General features: G+C 41.6%; 1 protein-coding gene across 8 annotated transcripts in view; it reads left to right on the plus strand.

Annotated features, from left to right (window-relative positions):
* The window catches only part of tjp1b (tight junction protein 1b), a 47,725-nt gene that overhangs the window by 17,597 nt on the left and 9,169 nt on the right, over positions 1 to 20,959 (plus strand). For 2 of the 8 annotated variants that reach the window (XM_019857164.1, XM_019857167.1), the window contains exons 3-9: positions 17,398 to 17,454; positions 18,363 to 18,487; positions 18,585 to 18,687; positions 18,844 to 19,159; positions 19,489 to 19,595; positions 20,422 to 20,590; positions 20,770 to 20,914. In XM_019857164.1, coding sequence (XP_019712723.1) covers positions 17,398 to 17,454; positions 18,363 to 18,487; positions 18,585 to 18,687; positions 18,844 to 19,159; positions 19,489 to 19,595; positions 20,422 to 20,590; positions 20,770 to 20,914 — 1,022 coding nt within the window. The other 6 variants (XM_019857171.1, XM_019857169.1, XM_019857168.1 and 3 more) reach the window with 6 other exon arrangements.

Consider the following 20,959-nt stretch of genomic DNA (forward strand, 5'->3'; position numbering starts at 1 on the left):
AAAAGTTATTTAATCAAAGAAAATATAATAAGATCAAAATCTTTTTTTTTAAAGTATTTGGTAGTGGTTTGCATCCCTCCGCTAAAAAAAATGTGGAATGATTTGGAAAAATTTGATTCGATGCACTCATATCTTTTACCTCAAAACAACTTTGCCAATACAAAGCGCGTGCGTCCATGCTGTGCATTCTCAAGGCATGTCTCCTTTGTTGCTACTGAGAGTGTACATCATGCAGCGTGCATGTGTCGCTGGACATGTGTGTTGATGCCTAGGGAGGCAACCATATGCTGTTTAGACGCAGGAGCTCCCATCCTGTTAGACCAGCGGGGAAGGAAGCCCGACTCCTCGCTGCGTTGCTTCACCCGACTTTGATTGTGCACCGTGTTGAAATCACGCAAATCTCCTTCGCCCCTTTTCATGCATGTTTTCTCACCGCTCCACCTTCAAATAGATTTGCTCTCTTGATATGGGGCAGCCCGCAGGACAGCTTATATATCAGCGCAAGTCCTGCAGAGGGCAGAGTTTTACTTACACGATGCTGAAGAGCACCCTGAGATGTCCACATGGCACAGGCGATGTCTTAAAGGACGTTCAGCCATAAAGGCATGATAGTGTCCTAATACGAAATAATTCATTCTCAATAAAATGGGTTTAAAGTGTCCAAGAAATAGAAATTTAAACGACAGAGTCTTGGCAGGAATCTTGCAACGGTTGGATTTTGGATTCATCACTTATTTAATACAGTCTACATTTTTTTTTTTTTTTTGCCGACTCAGTTTCTTCTTTCTGCAGTATATTTGCTTTTTTTTTTCCAACTTTACTATTCTTACCACGGCCTGCCACAATGCCGCTGACCACCAAAGTGAGGCATTTTCCACGGAAATAAAAGCCGAGAAGCAAATGAAAGCCACCCCATTGGCAATTTAAAGGTGTAGTTAACATCAGACGGCTGTTTTACTAACAATAGATTTTAGGAGTCTTCCCAGTGAGTCTTCCTGTATTTTATGATGAGGGTCTCAGTAAACGTCGTCAGTAAATATAGATAATCAATCTCCTGTCAATATTTACAGCTGTCAGTTAATGAATTGCCGCTTTGAAAGCTGTTATTCCCCCCTAAGGAACTGAGCATCATGTTAAATGCATGCGCTATGTGGCCTTGTTGGTTGGTTGGTTGATGTGTTCGGAACCAAAACAACTCAACGCAACCTTTTACTTTCTGGAGACCTCAACGGCCATCCATGCATTGACATTAACTGATTGGAATTGTTGTTATTAGCTTAGCAAGGAAAAACATACTTTGGGTGATTGCTTCTTTGCTAGCGCACATGAAGCCGTGGTTGGATCGGCTGAGATTTTATTTGGGATGTCTGCACTCACAGAATGATCCTCAGGCTGCCGATGTGAGGTTATGTCAAGTCACCTGATCAGTCCGAGCTCTCGGCTGTTGCTTTCTGGTGGAAAAAAAAAAAGGGAGATTATGGTTCTCATCTGGGAGAATACGAAAATCGTCGATGCATTGCTTCTGAATTGAGCTTTGAAATGCATGAGTCACGAAATCTGGATTTGTGCTTTGAAATGTCGTCACGTTTTCATGATGTTCGCTTTGCATTTGCTTTATCAGCAATCATTTGGCATGATCAGCATCGAATGATATTTTATCAAGACAATTAGGACCTGCTAAGCGTTGAATAGCTTCAATGTAGTGCCTCGTTTCACAAGCTGTGTACGATACTCGTGTCTAACTTCCCTGGTTCTAATGCACATTCAGGTTCATAAATATTGGGACATCCACACGGTCCTCATCTGTTTTGGCTCTAAACATGACCACAGCGGATTTGAAATGAAACAAAACAATATTGTGCTTTAACTGCAGATGTTTCACTTTAATTTTTGGCTCTTCACATCCAAATTAAATGGAGTGTAGAAAGTACAATGTGTATGTATGTCTCCCACGTTTAAGGGAGGACCGAAAGTGCTACAAATTAAGAATCAGAAATCAGACTTTCACTTTTTAATACCTGGTTGGAAATATTTTAGTCAATTACAGCATGTAGTCATTGAGGATGGATATCATCTCTGGTGATGCTCTGCCAGGCCTCTCATGTAAATAAATATCTTCAGTTCCTTCTTGTTCTTGGGGCATTTTCTTGGTATATGATTTGCATTCCATTCCCACGGACGTAACCGGAATAATCCAGTATTGGACATCGCTAAACTGCTCTGCACTTTAACATTGTATCTCGAGACAAAGGGAATTACTCAAACTGTGCACTTCCGTCAATTAGTAGAATACACAACACCACATATCAATACATTTTTATTTGTGCAGCTGAAGTGTAATCTATTGATTTGAAATGTTATTGAAAGGTGTGTTTATTTTTTTGTTTTGTTTTGTTTTGAGGAGCACTCAAATGCTTTAAAATCCAATATTGGATCGACTTAGACGAAAAGGCTGGCCACCAAGACGAAGACGTGTTTCCGCTGCATTTTCACAGCTGTTCGTCCTCAACGTCAAGGGCACGTTTCATCTTCCGACCCCCAGAGTCACCGTTTGATAAGTGCTTTTTTTATTGCTGACTTTACAAGGCGGCTTATGCTTCCTTGATCGTGGACCCCTATCTGTTTCTCAGCGTGGGATGCATTATGAAGGCTTGAGAAAGACATTTTTGCCCTGAAGTTACAGACTTGTGTGTCAAGCCAGGAGGGTGAAATTGATGCAAGAGGTCAAACATCGAGCAAGGACAACAGAGAAATGTACTCAGGCCAAAGCGCACCTTTATGTGGTTGATATATTGTACGCCAAGTTACTGTATCTTGTATTTTAACTACTTCTACGTCACAAATGGACAGATGCATTTATTTCCCCCTGCCGCAGTGCTATGTTTAAACAGCGGCCATGTTATTCGATAGCCTCACCCGTTCGAGCTCATAGGTAGCCACACCATTCTTTGCTTAGCGCGCTGTTTTCTTGACCTGTGCCGCGAGGAGGTGACACGTTCACCATCGGGGGCAGCACGCTCAAAAAGCCGACATGCTGAGAATTTTTAATTTGCCCCTTTTTTTTTTTTTTTCCCGCTCGTGCAATTCAGCCCAGCAAGTTTGGGTTGGGATCTAAATGGTGATGCAGAGAGAGGCTAACGTTGTGTTTGCACGGCATGTGAAACTCCCTCTGTGCTGTCAGAGCCAGTGAGGCAGTGTTGTAGCTTTAGCAGAGGGTATTTCAAGGGCTTCAAGAGAGGAAAGATAAAGCGGCGTTAAGCTCACGTCAAAGCTGTGCAGACTCTGAAAAGTTTACTTTTATGCATTTCCACAGGGCCTTTCTGCTCCAGTACTTCGGCTGTGCTGCATGATAACGGATGATCATTTTGAGCCATTGGTCTTGCACAGTGACACTATCCTCCTTAGTGGCCCAAGGTGTGCCTATTCTAACTGCTTAAGGGTGCAGACCAAAAGACATGAATTATGTTGTATCCTGTTCATTACAGATGAATAATTTTGAAAAATAATAAAATTAAGCCCCCCCACCCAATATAGCCATTGTGATTTAATAGGCGACTATTTTTTGGGAGGTCCTTTTGCCGGGTGTTTTTAACAAACGCAAGCAATACATTAATCTGCATTAAAATATGACACAGAAATGTCAATTTACTAATCACTTTGACTTGCAGTCTTTTTAAGTCGAGATGAGCAGCAACACACGGTGGTGGGCAGTCCATTAGGACTGACGAAATGTCCGTCAGCCCGTCACTGGCAGACTCCCATTTCTGACGGGCTAACGACTTGACGAAAACACTGATGGAATAAGTGCTGACGGAAGAGATTTTCTGTTGTCGACCGAACCGTCACTAAAAGCAAAGACAAAGGGCAGTTTGGGGAGGGGAAGCAGGAGAAGCAGCAGAAATAGTATCCATATTTATATGGTTTTTTTTTGTGTGTGTAAAGTGGTCCAAACTGTAAACAAGTAAAATTTTGTGGTTACCTTTCTTGACGTTTTTTTACTGATGGTCCTAATATAGTGTTGACAAAGTATAATTTATAGCCATGACGGAAGCGCAGTTAAAATAAAAATGATGGCGTGATGGCTTAGCGACTGATGGACTGGGCCAGCCTGACTAATGATGGACTGATGACGACGGACTAGCAGGCCGGTCGCTTGTGAATGATGTTTACCGACGCACTTGCCCTTGTTATGAAATGTTCACTACGGGGACTTCCAATCAAATGCGGCGTAAACATAAATCGGTAAGTCATACTTTAGATGACAATAATGCAAACACATTTGTGGCTTTATGACTTTAACTTTTCTTGTTTCGTGGAACAATGATATGTAAACATACTTTTTAAGCACTGAACGTATCTAGAGACTGTATGAATATAGTACGTATATAAAAAAAAAAAAATTATAAATCCTACCAACCTACTGAAATGATTCATTTTCATAATCATTTTTCTCCGAATTGCATTCTCCTACATTGCCATGTCTTTTAGAATTTGAATAACTGTGCAACCCTACTTGTACATTATATCCTTGTGTTGATCCTATGTTGTTTCTCCACAGGATATCAAAAAGACTTGCCTTTTGTTTATCAAATTCAAATGACCTTGGCCAACTCGCATTCTTCCCTCCAAGACCCCCCCCCCACAACCCACCCTTCGCTCCTTGTTATCCTCCAATGAAGTCTCCGGCAAGTCTGCTTACGTCAGCAACATTGCAGGACCTTTGTGCTCCCCCAGCATTAGATTCAACTGCTGCTACTATTAGTGCCAGAGGTAGAGGTTACGGGAGCGGTCATCCAATTTCCAATTGTGATAAAAAAAACACAAGAGTGGGTGCTGCAGAGAAAGGGGTACGGTACTTCTGGAGATGCCGCTCCAGTACGTAAAAGGAAGGTTTGGTGCAGTGCACAATTTACATTTCACGGTGTACTGATTAAATCTTTATACGGCACGGAAAGCTGTATTACGCACCGTGACAGTGGGGTGGATTTTAGAGCTGTCATCTCTGCATGTAATTACACCTCCATGAAGAACTACATTTGAATAAAAGCCAAAATTTTTCATTGTACTGAGATTTGTTTGGCCGACAAGTTTCATTCAGTATTCATGTGCATCCAACACACAAGAAAAATCAGCAGATGTTGATGCTTCATTGTATCCTGCACTGTAAAAAGTAACCCAAATTGGGTGCTGGGTGTGAAAGGGAACGAGCCAATGCTGGGTTATTTATACCCCGTACATTGGGTTGAGGATTTGATCGAGCACATTGGGTCAGATTTTGATTCAACAATAGGGGAAAAACTATGAAATTGGCTAACAGCTCCTCAGTATAACTGCGATTAAAAATTCTACTAATTTCACTACCAACAAAAAGCAACTTTCCCGGTCCTAGTGAGTCGATGTTTGACAGTTTTTTTTTTTTACACTGGATGCACTTCTTGACATAGCCCAACCATTTTGTCAAGGCTTGTGACCTGCAATGGCTGGGAATCGGCATATGGCCTTGCTAAGGGACCCGACTGGACGTTACCTCCCCTGACCAGGATTTGAACTGAATTGATCACGTCTAAAGACAAGCAGCATTACCCAGCGGAAATGTTACATTCAATTTAAAAGTGCTTAGTGTTGAAAATGGCTGCCAGGTTCAGCAGTTCACCCCATCTCCAACCCCCCTGCACCCCTCAAAAAAAAAAAAAAAAGAAATCCCCAAATCCAATACTCAACCCAATCTGATGGTTAAAAAGAATTAACCCATCTATGGGTAAAAGCTTTTTCTTAATTCATTCTCCGTAACGTTTCTCCTCGAAATCCGCAGCTACCCCAGCGAGTGGCATAGAACAACCCAGCATTTTTTAATGTGTGTTTGCGCTTACCTTTATGATACCAAGAACAGATGCTGAACAAGTTTACACAAGTAAATAAAGCGCAAGCTTGTTTTGGCACGAGAGCAACATTGCGCCATTATCACGACAAACTTGATATATGCTTTGCTTCCGATACATCATTTTATAAGCTCTCTAATTATGAGGCTTAGAAACATGATTCCTAAACGTAGTGCAACATCTTAGGTATGTGTCTTTCAGAGGCAGCTCTTCTTATCCACCTCTGATAGGTCACATTTGGGAATGCACTTTCTTTATGTGCATAATGGTGAAGTCATTCTCAGGAAAAGCAGTCGGCCAGCAGTTGCATTCCATGGGTATTTACTCAAACATTGCAAAAACTTTACGAGCACAAAGAATTGTCAGACCTTGCTGGAGCCACAAATAATTTACTGCAGATCTTGGATGTTGACCCCTTTATGATCAGCCATGTTTCACATGACAGACTTGCATGATTCTGTCATCAGACAAATATTTATTCTTTATTGGCATAGTAATATAATAATCACATAATCTGTGAATTTGGTATGATTCTTAAAATAAATATACTACAGAGCCTATAATACGGACATCATAAACAGGGTATCACAAAAATGTCATCCAAATATTTAAAAAAATAAAATAAAAATCAAGCTTTACAGTACATCCCACTAAAAATACCAGTTCTTAAGCTTGCCAAAACTTTGTGTGTGGGTGCCAGTCAGGAAAATCTGTCCCTTTTCTGTTGGTGCACTGGCACGTGGTTTTATTAGAGAGCTTTTATGCTGGAATGACCTGGGCGGAACTATCTATGAAGAAATTTACATTCATTTCAATATGTCTTAAAAATTTTGATATGTAAATATTTTATTTTTCAACAAGCTCATTAGTTTGCCTAGGACGATGATAAAGTACTACCTACTGTATCATCACATGTCCCGCAGGAACTTTCACTTCATGTGTGAAAAACTATACATTATCTGGAGGCCGATGTTTTTTTTGTCTTTAATTACGTCTTTTTTACACCGAGTCGTCATACGCGGAGGTTGAAAAAAAAACGAGAGTATTTTGACCACTTAAGGAGTTGCAAACAGAGATATGTTTTTAGATATAGGAAGTAGAATGTCGTCAGAAAACTTGGGTCAATCTGTATTTTTATCCAGAGTACCACGTATGGATGCTTTTGTAAAACAGTCCGAGCTGGATGCAGCCGCATCCATTACACCACACATCGTGGGGTTTTCATCCCAATAGTAGACGTGATTAAACCTCGCTATGAGAATTCCGAGCCCTCTGCGCAGCTCTCAAACTAGAATGACGCTGGGGTGATGCTGCTGCTGCCGCTTCTGCTGCTGTACTGCAGCTGCCGTGGACAGCCTCCCCCTGCATCCCAGTTTACATCACCCCCCGCGAACTTGCCTGAATGGTTTGTTCCAAGCCAACCTGTCACTGTCGCCGAGTCGGGCAAGCCAGCCGAAGTGTGCGTGCGGAGGGGGTAGAAAGGGAGGTTGGAAGGCATCATCCACTGCCTGCCTGCCATTGCAGTGCGGCGGCTGCTGCTGCTCAGGAGATACGCAAAGAGGACCTTTCCTTCCCGTTGCATATTTTTTTTCTTGGGTAGAACCACGCCACACGGACCGTTGTTTTTGCCAAGGTGAATATGTTTGTGGATTTATCCGTTGTTTTGGCCCCTGCCGCCGCCGGAGGGGCAAGGATGCATGCCCGCTGCCAATGGGTACGAGCGAGCAAAAACGGTGCAAGTGGAGGTAACTTGGCGACCCCAGTGAGAGTAAACTGCATTTACGCCCTATGATAAGCGGGTTAGCCATTCAACCCGCTTCGCCGACAGACTACATGGCAGCTGCTTCTCCGTGTATGTGTGCTGTTATACTAGTCTCGTGTGCCATAAAATGTCATTCGGTCAAGCTGTCATCTGGCGGAGCGCTCATGCAGGTAACCGTTAGCCTGGAACAGCTAGCCTAGCTGCTACCACAAAATGTCGGCCAGCAAAGGGGGCTTGACTTGACCAACGAAAGGAAGAGAGGGAGAAAACGTTTGGGAAGTGTCGTTACCGTAACCACGTGACGCAAGAAAATGTTGACGATTCCCGAAATGACGTTGGTTTTTGAAGTTTACGGCCAAAGATCGAGCACATGCTCGCATTGTTTAGGTGGTCGTACAGTAACCCCCACGAGGGTCTTTGGGCACAGCTAGTTAGCAGTTTGCTAAGATTAGCTCGTTAACTGCCGCGCTTGTCTCTGTCAGCGTGTTCCGTTACTTGTAAAGCGTACAGCATCGCAGGCTGCTGCCAGACTGAACGTTGTTGCTGTTGCATCAGGTGGGGTCAGAGCTCGAGCCGAGCCAGCGGACACCAGCCGTCACCTGTTGAATATTGGCAATCATCGTTACAGGTTAAACTCTTTGTCAATTTGCTACAAACTTGTAGTGTTCACTTCATAAGTAACTGGTATCAATTGGCTTTTATCGTTAGCCCAGGATAATATATTTCAATGAACATCATCTTCAATATTGTCAAGTGATGATCCTTTGCATTTTATTAGCTTGTGCTTCAAAATCTGTTCTCAAAATCTGGTAAAAGTAACGGAACTACAGTGAATCTGTTTTATCACAGGGAATATGTTCCAGACTCACCCTGAGTAGGTGAAAAAAAATGTGATGGAGAGACCTACATAGTTGCAGCTAATTTTAATCATAATCACAGTTTTGGCTGCCCCCAAGTGAATACATCAAATGACCATGATATTTACATATATACTGCAGTCTCTGCTGCCTATCTAAGCACTTTCTCAACTACTAGTTAGCCAACCAACAGGGGGCGTCTGCATGATTAAGGCTTTATTAAGATCCCTAAATTGCACCATGTGGCAGAATGCCAAAGTGATTCGGTGGACTCATGTGAATGAGTAATCAAGAGATGAAAGTACGGCAATAATTGGAGCTGAGGACCACGATGGTGAGGAGCTAGTGTTTCAAAGGGGATCATCAGCTTTTGTCTGATCTTGATTTGGATTCAGTGTAAGCAACGTTAAAAAAGATAAGGGAATGAGTTAGCCCTTGGTAAATTTTCCGTTCTTGGATAAATTGTATTTAGTGATTTATCATTGTAAAATGATAATCCATTTATTTTAATCTTTCATTTTGCACTGAAAATTGTTGATAAGTAGCGTGTTTAAAAAAAATGTTTTCACTAACATTTTGAGTAGTTGTGAATGATAATCGTCTGAATGATAATCGTCTGATGGATATGTATTCTTTGTTAAAGCTGTCAACCAGCGTTTTCTTCCCCTGAACACTTGATTCCATGTGATATGAGTTGGACACAGATAATACGCGAAGGTACTGGAGCCTAAAGTAAAACATTTTTGTGCCTGATTCAGTTCCCTGGCCATGAGTATGATTAATAACTGCTGATGTAAAAGGTCATTTAATGATATGTGACTTGAACTAATGAGATGGTAGATCTATACAATTCCGTGGACGAAGCAAAATGCAAATGGTATATCCACCAATGAATCAATTGTTGCACTGACTTTAAAACACAGACAAGCCTTTCTACTTTCACCTACACACTATTGAGTCTACAAGCAAGCCAAAACATCCAGAAAAAGCCCACATTGACATAGGAAGAGCGCACGAACTGCCGATATCTGCTTCACTTAAACTCACAGTTGTCTTGGAAATAATTCGGTGTGGCCATGGGATGCATCAAGCAAGATGTAGAGACTATGTTGCCGCTTCAAGGGCTGCCATACATGCTGGCCTGTAAATGATGTCTCCCTGAGCCGTCGTGGGAGCAGCAGTTGTTTTTGAGTCATTGTGGTTTCTGCAGGACACGCTCATGTTGTATTTTGCTGACATAAGTCCAATTTAACATTCATTGACATCTAATAAACCATTTGGCACGAGAATCCGTTAGAGATTGTTGATACACACACTCTGTCCTCTTACATCCACATCAAAGCATTTTTCTTTGCTCTTATGAAACTGAACATCAAGTAAAGCTTGTGAGCTGTTTGATTCCCTGAAAAGTAGTGGCTTTGGAGATGTGAGCATTTGGCCTGAGCGCGACGATAGAGAGTAGCCTAATGTTTGAGGAGCTTAACGGCTGTTCAATTCACTGACCCCAAAATATCAAGAACAGTATAAATCAAAAGATTCATCTTGCATCTCGATTTCAACAAATCTCCCACAAACCATAACTGCAAACAAAAACATGATTAATTCAGGGCGCATGGATAGCTTTTTTTTGCCTTTTTGTGCCCGTCCAAAAGTTGGGTCATTCACGCATGATGAAAACGTCAGCGCGTCTGACATACCTCACAGGAGCTAAGTTGAGCCAACATCAAAGGACTCGCCCCGGGAAGGGATTGAGTTATTTGACTTTTAAGATTTCCCAGCACATTAGAGTTGTGGTTCGAGGAACACAGAAGCTTGCCTGTTACTCAAGTCATTCGGAAATCCTCAGTTAAAACACATGGGGTGTTATGCAGAGGACTATCTGACAATCCCATTCTTCACCTATCAACACACGCCTCCTTCTGTGTGATGCGCAATCAAGCTTTTGTCATGAGTGCTTTTTACTGGCAGTTTTGTCCTTGTCCCACACACTATCCCACACACTGTGACAGACGAGACAGGGTGCAGGTCAGCAGCTCCACTTATCAGCACATTCCTGCCCTCCTGGGCTCCGTGTGGGCTCCTGATAACTTCCACTGTGCTTGATTGAGTGCTGGAGCTGATTTCCTGCTCTGTGGCTCTGGTCAGGATCAACAGCTCCAGCCGTTGGTTGGGTGGTGTCGTAAATATTGAAGGGGGGATCTCAGGCTGTAATTGGCTTTAGTTGTCTATACAGTCGACCCCCGCTATTGTAGTAAATACTCTGTTTCTGTAGTCCCCCACCAAGGTTAAGTTAGTATCGTTGTGTTAAATAATTTTCTACTTTGGGAAAAAAAGAATTCAAAATGTTTGCATATTTTGACATTATGGACAAATAACTCGATCATAATTTATGTTTATGCATTTTCTACACACTCAATTTGAAATAATATCCAGTTTTTGAATAAAGCACCATCCCTTTATTCAAAATGATTCTGTCGATCATTGATTAATCTGGCGATTAATAAGAATAATAGTAAGAATAAGAAATTAATCTGGCGATTAATCGATTATTGAACCAATTGTTACTTGCAACCTTACATTCAATTACGATTTTCAAAGAAAAACGGGTTGGGTTATCCTGGAACAAAACTAACCCAATAATCTTGTTTAGAATGTCAAAACATTTTTGGGGCGGGGGGTGTGGGGGGAAATCAGCAAATATGCACATCTGCGGGTGCTGAATCGAGAGTTATGTAGCGGTCAACTGTGTTTGTATTTGAAATCTTAATTTCGAGTAAATTCATCGAACAAACTGTTTGGATTGCAATTCTAAAACTATAACATTCCAAGTCAGTCAGCTGCGTTCCACTGTTTTGTACTATTTAAAAATCTACAGTTCCGTACAAATATGTACTGATGTGTGTAAATTTCATTGACTAAATAAATATGTGCTTGAATACCTAGTGCTAAAAACTAGCACCTTTCCCCCATAATGCCAAGTCAGTACCCCAGGGCATTCTGGGAAAGATTGCTCTGGTTTTAGTGTTTGGCCAACGTTTTACCAAGACGTTCCAAACAATTCACCAAATGCTTTCAAACGACTGTCAATATGTTCGATTGACATAGTCCAGTCAAAAATATTTACTTCACAGTAGCCATTCCATGTTTTTGTATTTTTTTCACTCCTTAAAGCATGTTACAGAAAATGAGAAACGTTGATTTCGGAAACGTTCGATGGCGGATTTGACAGAAGTCGTAACTTTTCTTTGCTTGTGAGTAATAGAACAAAAAGCCATCAAACCCTTTTACTTAGATTTTTGCCACGATTTTTGAATGCGCTCCTCACTATGATTAGCTAACGCCGTTATCTTCTAGCTAATAACATTCGTGGTGTGTGAGCTGTGCTAACGTCCTTCAGCAGGACTGAATTATTCGTCATCCCATTCTGGATGGGTCTTATAGCCAGCCCTGTTTCAGGACAACTGGACTTGCAACGTTTCTGGAGTGGACCTCTCCCTTAGCCACAGTTAAGTGGCTAAAGTAGACTTTAGCGGTGGCAGTAAGAATTCACATAAGACATAAATAACAGGATGATAATAAGTTAGCTTCGTAATAAACAGACAATAATTGTTCATCTGTTCAATTCAAAATCGGGTTTCAACATATAAAGTGAGGTTATCTTTTAAAGCTGTTTTGTTCCATGCGGCGTTGTCACCAATAACGATATTGTATACACCTTGTTTTTTTCCCACCCTTTGTTGTATAAACATCTTTAGCACAATTTATACAAAATATACATTTTGTTCCCTTTTTCAACTTTAATGATGTCTTATACTTACTTGTCTTTGCTTCTGCTGGGTCATGCTTAGTGACAGCTCCGCTTTATCCTGTGAGGCATATCAAATTTCCGATACCTTAGTCCAAGAAATTATTGAAAAAAAGACATCAGGTTTTCTGTACCGCCCATCAACCATTCCAAGGTACTGCTGACGTATGTTGTATGCGAGTACAATAGAGCGCTCATCCATTTATGTTTGGTGTTGTTTTCCGTCATCTTATTTTGCTACATATTGGTGTTGAAGATGGGGAAAAAAACAACTCACTTTGATGAAGTGTCGTGATATCACCTACAGGCAACATACTGTCATTTTTATGTTGTCAGCCTTTATGATGCCACTCTTTAATTGAGACGGAACCTTTTGCGCTATGATCTACCTCACGTTATGGTTGTTCAAGTATGTCTATCAGGTATATGAAGACCAAGCTGCTCAAAGCGTTTCTGTGGTCCGCTGTTGACTCAGTGGGTTGTCCTCGAAGCTTTCGGGTCATGTTATGCGCAATGAAACATTGTGCCATGAATGCCTGATACAGCACAGGCGTAATGTACAGTCCCATAATGTCACTGGCTGTGACACCTGTCTTCTCAATGTGACCGGGAACGGCAGCTGCATTGAAAAGAGGAAGAATAACGTCAGCATTCAATAACGCCTTCCAACATGTACTGAGCTATATTTTTCCCGTAAGTGGTGAGGAATTAAAAACTCCTCTCGCTCCTTTTGTCGAGGAAATGCAAAGACATTTTTTTCACATTTCTCTTTAGCTTGTTTTACAGAGAACTGCTCAGTTTACTGTGAATCAAAAGTAACTCGTCAACTTTTCACATCACTGTTGAATTATCTTTTTTTGTTCTGGCTGCAGGTGACGAACGGCACCGAACAAACACACGCTTTTTTTTTTTTTTACTGTTTATATTTGAGTTTTGTGATGTCGCTATCATGCTTAAAATGAGCTCTGTCTGTAAATGCCAGACAGGAATAGACGGGAGTAATAGAATGCCGCTTGCTGCGATTTAAAACGCTAGACGGACCAACAAGGCAATTTGAGGGTTAAATCCGATACAGCAGTTTACACTGCGGATGGATGTTCCAGAGCACAGAGGAGTCCCGTGCTATAGCGGAACTGCAGATCCCACACAGATCGCTGCCAAGCCCGGGTGGATTTGCTTCAATCCCATGAGCGTGTGAACATTTGCACGGAGGGATCCATTTTGAAGAAGGATGCTCAGAAAAGACGTCTCTTGCCTCTCTGTATGAGAGGCAGAGGAAGCGTTTGCGATGTAGCGCCATGAAGCGTAATCTGAGATTACAATTAGCATTGTCCCAAAGAGAATATTCTCATCCAGCGTGTTCTAGCACACCACTGATGGGACGTTGTGTTTTTTCTAGCAATGTTATTGAAGTGATCATTTGACACTTTATAAAATTTAATCTGTAGAAATAAAGCATTGAATATAGATTTTTTTTTTTTTGCATGTTTCCTACCTTGTTAAAACATTGTAAATATTGTGAGAACCTGTCTACATTATAAGTGTCTTTGCAGTGATGAATATCATTTGAAATTAAATAATGTGATTTTCAGTTAGTCAAGATTTTTTTTCTTCAGTTTAGAATTGTGTTTGAATTTATTAGTAGGCTTTTGCATTATTCAGTCGCCAAGAAGTTGCGCTCGGTTTCAAAAGGGTTTGCCCTTTCTCCAAACCATACAAGTTCACCCGATCTACTATGCTAAGAGCGTTTTGGGGACTTGCACTCTTGATTTTTATGTTTCAAAATTAAGCATCCAATTTGTGGCTTGTTAGGTGCATGTTGATGTCCACACAGATTAGAAGTTTTATTAATGAACAATAAATGGAGTTGAATATCAACTTGGTTTTTTTCTGATGTCTGTGCAATCAGAGTGGTTGTGAGGAATTGGCTAATCATTTAGATTTATTGTTAATTTTAGTCCAAATTGAGTTTAAAAAGCTATTAATAATCAAAATGCTTTTTCCAAGATACTATTAGAATAATTGTGTATGGATTCAACACAGCTCATCATCAAAAAAAAATATTTTTTTTTGGATCAGCTATCTTGCTGACATGCATTTTTTACACTGATGAGGAATTATTTTACTAAAGAGGCAATGTTTCATCAGTCATTTAGAATTGGTTCTTGTTGGAGCGTTAATAAACATGCCTTTATAAAGTATGCTGAAAGATTGTTGAAGCCAAAGTGAGTAACACGGGAAAGATCACGACACTGCAAATAGGCCAGTGTTAAAAGTTCAGGAACAGTGTTAAAAACAGAATCTTGGTGTTATATTAACACCGTTTAGTAATAAAATAGCCTGTGTAGTTCATACATTGTTAAAATGGGGTGTAAACTCCATTCAACCCTGCTTGGTGTGTATTTGAAATTGAAACCACACCCAGATGAATTCACACCAGTAGATTTGAAGTGTAAATTTGTTTGTGGGGAATTGCTGAGTTCACAAAATCAACAATAACACAAAATTAATTATCTGATTTTATATAGCTGATCAGATCATCGGAAAGTCTTAGACAGGTTTATTTTCCCTGACCCCCTTTTTTTAATTTTTTTTTTTTTTTAATCAAGGCAATCTGCCTGGATGTACCAAGGTTGCTACATACTGCAGGAGTTTGTTTACGTGTTCAGCGACGCAGGCTAATTTCTCTCTGGTAACAACACCTTTATTCGTGTCATGTTCAGGGATAGTTTTGTCGTTACATTACGAATGGAAAAAAATCGATTGAAATGGAAAATGAGATTTTTCGAGAAAAAAAAACTGGCATTTTATTTTAAGGCCAATATTTTCCAGCCCTACTCCCAGCTGTGCGTTCCATCTGTGTGACGGTCCATCTGTGTTGTGCCTGCTCCCAAGTTGCTTGGTCGTAATCCCCCAAGCATGGCCCGAGCGTCTCCTTCGAGCTGCCAGCATTGGCCGTGCCTTGTGGCATGAGGCTTGTGTTGGCACCAGTTGTTTGTGCTCAGGCAGGACAAAAACACATCAGTCGGTGGGGCAACTGAACAGCCATCTGTACAGGAGCTCTTTTAAATGATTTTTTAAATCACAACTCAAATGATGCTGGGATGTCATTTTGTCCTGACATTATGTTTTTATTGCAATTTGGCCAGTCGGTTTATGACAACATTGCAACCCACCAGATCCAGTCGATTTGCTTTTTGTTTTTTTTAATTGCGATAAGCGAATCAGATGATGGATGGATGGATGGGGGGACAAACATCTTGAGTGTGTGATTCCACGGGTGCCAGACGAGTTTGCGGAGGTCCGCTGTATAGAAAATGAGTTCTAAAGAAATATCATTTGACTTATTTCAAATGATTCACAATAGTACACAACAATGATTTTTGTTTTGGCTCAAAACTGAATGCGGTCCTTTCACATTTGTAGCCGCCTGCACCAGCTACTGTAACCCCAAAGTAAGATGTTTCAAAAGTTTGTTTACCCACTCTTTCTTGCCTGTTCACTTTTGTTCATTTAAAAAGTACAAAGGCATTTTGGGATGTAAATCCAATTGTCTTCCTGGCAAGCACTGCAAATGTCAGCCCACTAAAAAGAAAAAAAAAAACAAAACACCACAGTGGTCCCTGTGTGTTACCTCAGCAACAAGCGCTGCAGGAGGAAAACGTCAAACTGCATGCCTTCAAAGGGGAATGTGTGCGTCAAAGGGAGAAAAGAAGGGAGGGTGAGACAAAAGCAAATAAAGCAATTTAGATTTGTTTTCCCTGCATTTTGCGGGGCTTTCACTTCATTCGGATCAATTTGTAGCTTTAGAACCAAATGAATATTTCTTGCGAAAATGAAAAAAGTATAAATGTCGACCAAAAATGGAAGTACACATTGTCTGCCTTGACACGGAGTATTGCTATTTGACTTGTTTGCATCGGTGTTTCCATGGTGGCTGACCAGTTGGACATAACCGTAAATTAGACCTCCTTAAAGAGTCCGTCCCAATTGGAATTCTATCTTTTCTGCAGTCATGTTAATATTCAGATGTATTTTACCCCTCTACTCAAGTGCTGCAGTGTACTTTGTGTAAAAGGATTGGGGGATGGGGTGGTGATCTCATTCAAACTTGCTCACTCCTCTTGTGTCGAGTCCCGCCATGAGCTGCCTGAGGAGTTAATGACTGCGGCTGCCAGGCCAAGAATGTGTGGGGCCACTTGTGGCGATTTATGCCTTTGCGTCCCATTTAGGGTCTTGTTACCCAAATCGTTAGCCGGTTGCCACGTTAAATACAAGTAGACATGATGCCGCTGTACGCGGAAGTCATCTAAATATGGAGGGACGTATGAAATATTCTCCTCGATTAGGCTGACAGACAAGCAATCATTTTACATCCATCTTTTACTACCCTCTCGACTTGATAATGTTTTAGGAGCGGCCATTAAACATGTGGAGATGACATGATGTAGGAGCACAGATCAAGAATGAGCAGCGGAGGCGCTGAGGACAAGGTCGCACTAACAGCTGAAGGAGGTGACCTTCATCTCCTCCTCTCAGGGGGTTGCTGTGACCAAGGCTGCGCTTTAATGTCATTGACTCGATTAGTGTGGCCTTATTTTATCTTTGGACCAAGCAAGAATACAGTAGACGTGGCATCGAATAAGAGAGTATCCTAACACGTTGGAGCAATAGTCGGTGAGGATGTTGTGTGTGTCAGTTTGCTTAGTCATCCATGCGAGCAATATTGGTTGGTTGTGATGTCACTTGCTGCGCATATAATGTTACACATTGTTGTTAGTGTACGTATACTGTCACCGGAGGCACTGATTTGGAAAAAAAGCGCAAACAGTTGAGGAAACTTCTCTGTCTGCCGATGTTGGGGGAAGAGAGTTGTCGAGATGCATTGCTTTGTTTCACCTGCGGCTCTTTGTGAAAGCGCTATATGAATAAAATCGAGTTGGGTTCAAGTTAACAAAGGTAATTGTTTTTGTCGGGACAAAGACATAATCTTGTAAATTGTATTTTCCACAACGTCTTATCAAAATTCTCCTCAAAGTCTATCGAGGACATCTTGTGTTTATCTCGCTGTGATCTTTTGTGTGTGTCTTCTAGAGCGCAGCAATGGAGGAGACTGTCATTTGGGAACAGCACACTGTAACACTGCACAGGGTGAGTATTCAAAGATAGTCTTTACAAATTAAGATCTTTCTTTGAAAACTCTGTCCTGGTAATTTCTCATATTTTTTTTGTCTCTAGAACCCAAGAATGTGTATGAAACAAAAAATGCAGATGAATCCTTTTTGGGACACATTTTCATGAAGCTTTTTGCTGAATGACCCATTGATTAAAGCACGACCAAAATGAGTAAAAGCATGTTATCAACATAAAATCAATGATTCTAATGTATTACACTGGGGAACAGATGAATTTTTGTTGAGTTAGCTTTCTGTTTGCGGATATTGATAGTCCTGACCTATTGGGAGCTGCACATAGCTCTCACTGCACGGCCTGAGTTGTGACTGCACAAAAAAAGTTGCCACAATCTTAATCATATTCAGCTCTTCTTACTAGAGTCTTACAACAGCTCATCAAGAGAATTTTGCTTCTTTCCAGGTGAAGCTGTAAAGAAAAAAAACTGGACATGCTAGAAATTTTGGAATCCCCTTTCCAATTTTAGTTTTAGTCAGCATAAAAATTTTACAACGGATTTTTTTTTTCTCAAAACCGTTCCCCAGTGTTAAATATTGCATTAGTCTGGTTGTAGCTCATCCTTAATGGCTTGGGCTTGGGAACTAGAGAGTCACAGTTTGGATTTGTAACTAGTTGTTAGAGAGATGCCATTCTGCATCTTGACATCTGTCCAGGTGCTTTGAGCAAAGTGCTGAAGGCCCCCGTACTCGACTCACGGGTGCAATTAGCATCATCACACTGATATTATTCCATGCATGCTTGCATTTTGTGTGGTCTACACTGAACCAATGGTCTAATCTCTGTGGACTGAATATTTCCCCTTGGAGGATCTTAATTGTTTCAGTGTAAATAAATGACCTATGTCATGTATTTATTTTAAAATACAGGCACCAGGGTTTGGTTTCGGGATAGCCATATCAGGAGGCCGAGATAACCCTCATTTTCAGAGTGGCGAAACCTCCATTGTCATCTCAGATGTGCTGAAAGGTGGCCCGGCTGAAGGGCTACTCCAGTAAGTTCTTCAACTATCATTGGCAGCGCACTCTGATCAGTTCCACATTTTCCACCTTGCTCCAGAACAACTCCAGCATGTCTCCTCTTCTTAATAGGGAAAATGACCGAGTTGTCATGGTCAATGCCGTGTCCATGGATAATGTGGAACACGCCTATGCAGTTCAGCAGCTTCGTAAAAGTGGGAAAATTGCCAAAATTGTGAGTTAAATTGTGTTATTCAATGTTGGGAAATAGTGTCTTTCCGTCAGTAATTCAAAAATAGAAAATGGACGTCCCCTGAGCTGACTTTAATCAATGTGATTGATTCCTGTCTCTGTAACCAGTACTTCCTCGCATCTTATTTACTTTGAGCAGACAATCAGACGAAAGAGGAAAGTTCACGTCCCATTGGGTCGCCTTGGGGAGCGGGAAACGATGTCGGAGCATGATGAGGAAGAGGACAGCTACGATGAAGAGATATACGAGACGCGGAGTGGACGGAGTGGCGCCTACAGCAGTATGGGCGGAGCCATGGGCAGGCGCAGCGGCCGGAGCTGCGGCCGAAGGGACAGGGAACGTGAACGTAGTGGCTCACGGGAGAGAAGTCTTTCACCGCGGTCGGATCGCCGCTCACACAACCTGCCTCCGCGCCCTGCTAAGGTCACGCTGGTGAAATCGCGCAAAAATGAAGGTGAGGCTCACAAAGTCGGGGATAGAAGAGAGGACGATAATTAGTCCCAACTGTTAATCCAGGAACATCTCCTCCCACTTTATTTCCCTCTGGGTCAGATTCAAAAATCTTCCAAGTCAATTTTGGTCAACTTCCAGGGAACACAAAACTTGCCAGCCACAGCAGAATCCAAGTTACTCAAATCTTAGTAAAAAGAGAAGCGGAATTAATCTTTTTTTTAATCTTCACTGTTAATCCTGGCGGAAGCAGCATCCGAGCGTAGTGTTGCGCCATGCTGTCTTGTCAACTCTGTGCTAACCTTGTCTTTGTTGTTTTGTTTGTTTACCAAGCAGAGTATGGCCTGCGCTTGGCCAGCCACATCTTCGTCAAGGACATCTCCCCCGAGAGCCTAGCAGCCAGGGATGGCAACATCCAGGAGGGTGATGTTGTACTGAAGGTGAGGGGAGGCTGGTGGGGAAACATCAAATAGTGTTAAAAATCTATGAAGCAACTGATTATGTTGCATGCTGTTCTTTTTGTCATAGTTAGGAAAAATAAGGAGTGCTAATGTAGTGGAATTGAAAAGTAGCAGCCACTCTGGGGTTTTTTTTTTTTTTAAACTGCTGTTTTGTGCTGTCAAATGTTGCATAACAGCATTTAGCTGGTGCGCTTCCAGAATCGCCACTGGTTTTGCACGACACATAAAATAGCACTATGTGCAGAACAGGTATTTATTTATTTCAAACTGTAACTGTTCTCAATCAATTGTTCCGTCAACTCTTTTGTCTCTCAACATCAGAATAAAGGTTTGTTTTATTTTGTTTTTTGTTTTTTTTCAACCTATTCAACCTTTCGAATACATCTCTATACACTCTCCATCATCTCACTGTCTGCAGTCAAAGAAATCAAAAATAAGATCTGTAATTTAAAAAAAAAAGCATGCTTACCCAAAATCAGTGCTACAGGGACACTCACTCACCACTCTTAATGGGATGCATTACAGTTTTACAGCAATTTAAGACATGCTTCTCTGAGAATATTAGTCAAGACAAAGAATTAACATCGCTACAGTTCTTTTATTGGATCTTACTGGCCTGTGTTCCGAATGAAGTCGGTTGATTTCTCTCTGAAAAGGATGACCAGTGTTGCCGTTGATCTGCATCCAATCACGACTATTAAATATGGTACTTAAGTGGCAAACTAAAGGTTTAAAAATGTCTGGCTGTGGGGAAATGGTTGCCATATCATAGATCATATAACCACCTGTCTTCTGATTCTCGTAGATCAATGGCACCGTGACCGAGAACCTCTCCTTGATCGACGCCAAGAAGCTGATAGAAAGGTCAAAGGGCAAGCTAAAAATGGTTGTTCAGAGAGATGACAGGGCGACCTTGCTGAACATCCCTGACCTCGATGACAGCATTCCTTCAGCCAATGCCTCCGACAGAGACGGTGAGATTGCTAAGTGAGAACTGCTCACCGGCTGCGGGCGCTTAACGGTGTGTGTGCTTGCTTGTGCGTGTGCGTGCGTGCGTGCGTGCGTGCGTGCGTGTGTGTGTGTGTGTGTGTGTGTGTGTGTGTGTGTGTGTGTGTGTGTGTGTGTGTGTGTGTGTGTGTGTGTGTGATATCAGACATTTCAGATATCCATTCTCTGGCATCCGACCATTCCAATCGATCGCACGACAGACTTCGTAGCAGCCGCTCCCGCTCTCCAGACAGACGATCGGAACCCTCAGACCACTCCAGACACTCGCCACCTCAAATCAGCAATGGCAGGTGAAGACCTGCAATCCACAAAATCTTGCATCATCGCATGCATTA

Source organism: Hippocampus comes, unplaced genomic scaffold, assembly GCF_001891065.2.
Source record: "Hippocampus comes isolate QL1 unplaced genomic scaffold, H_comes_QL1_v1.1 scaffold186, whole genome shotgun sequence".
NCBI lineage: Eukaryota > Metazoa > Chordata > Actinopteri > Syngnathiformes > Syngnathidae > Hippocampus > Hippocampus comes.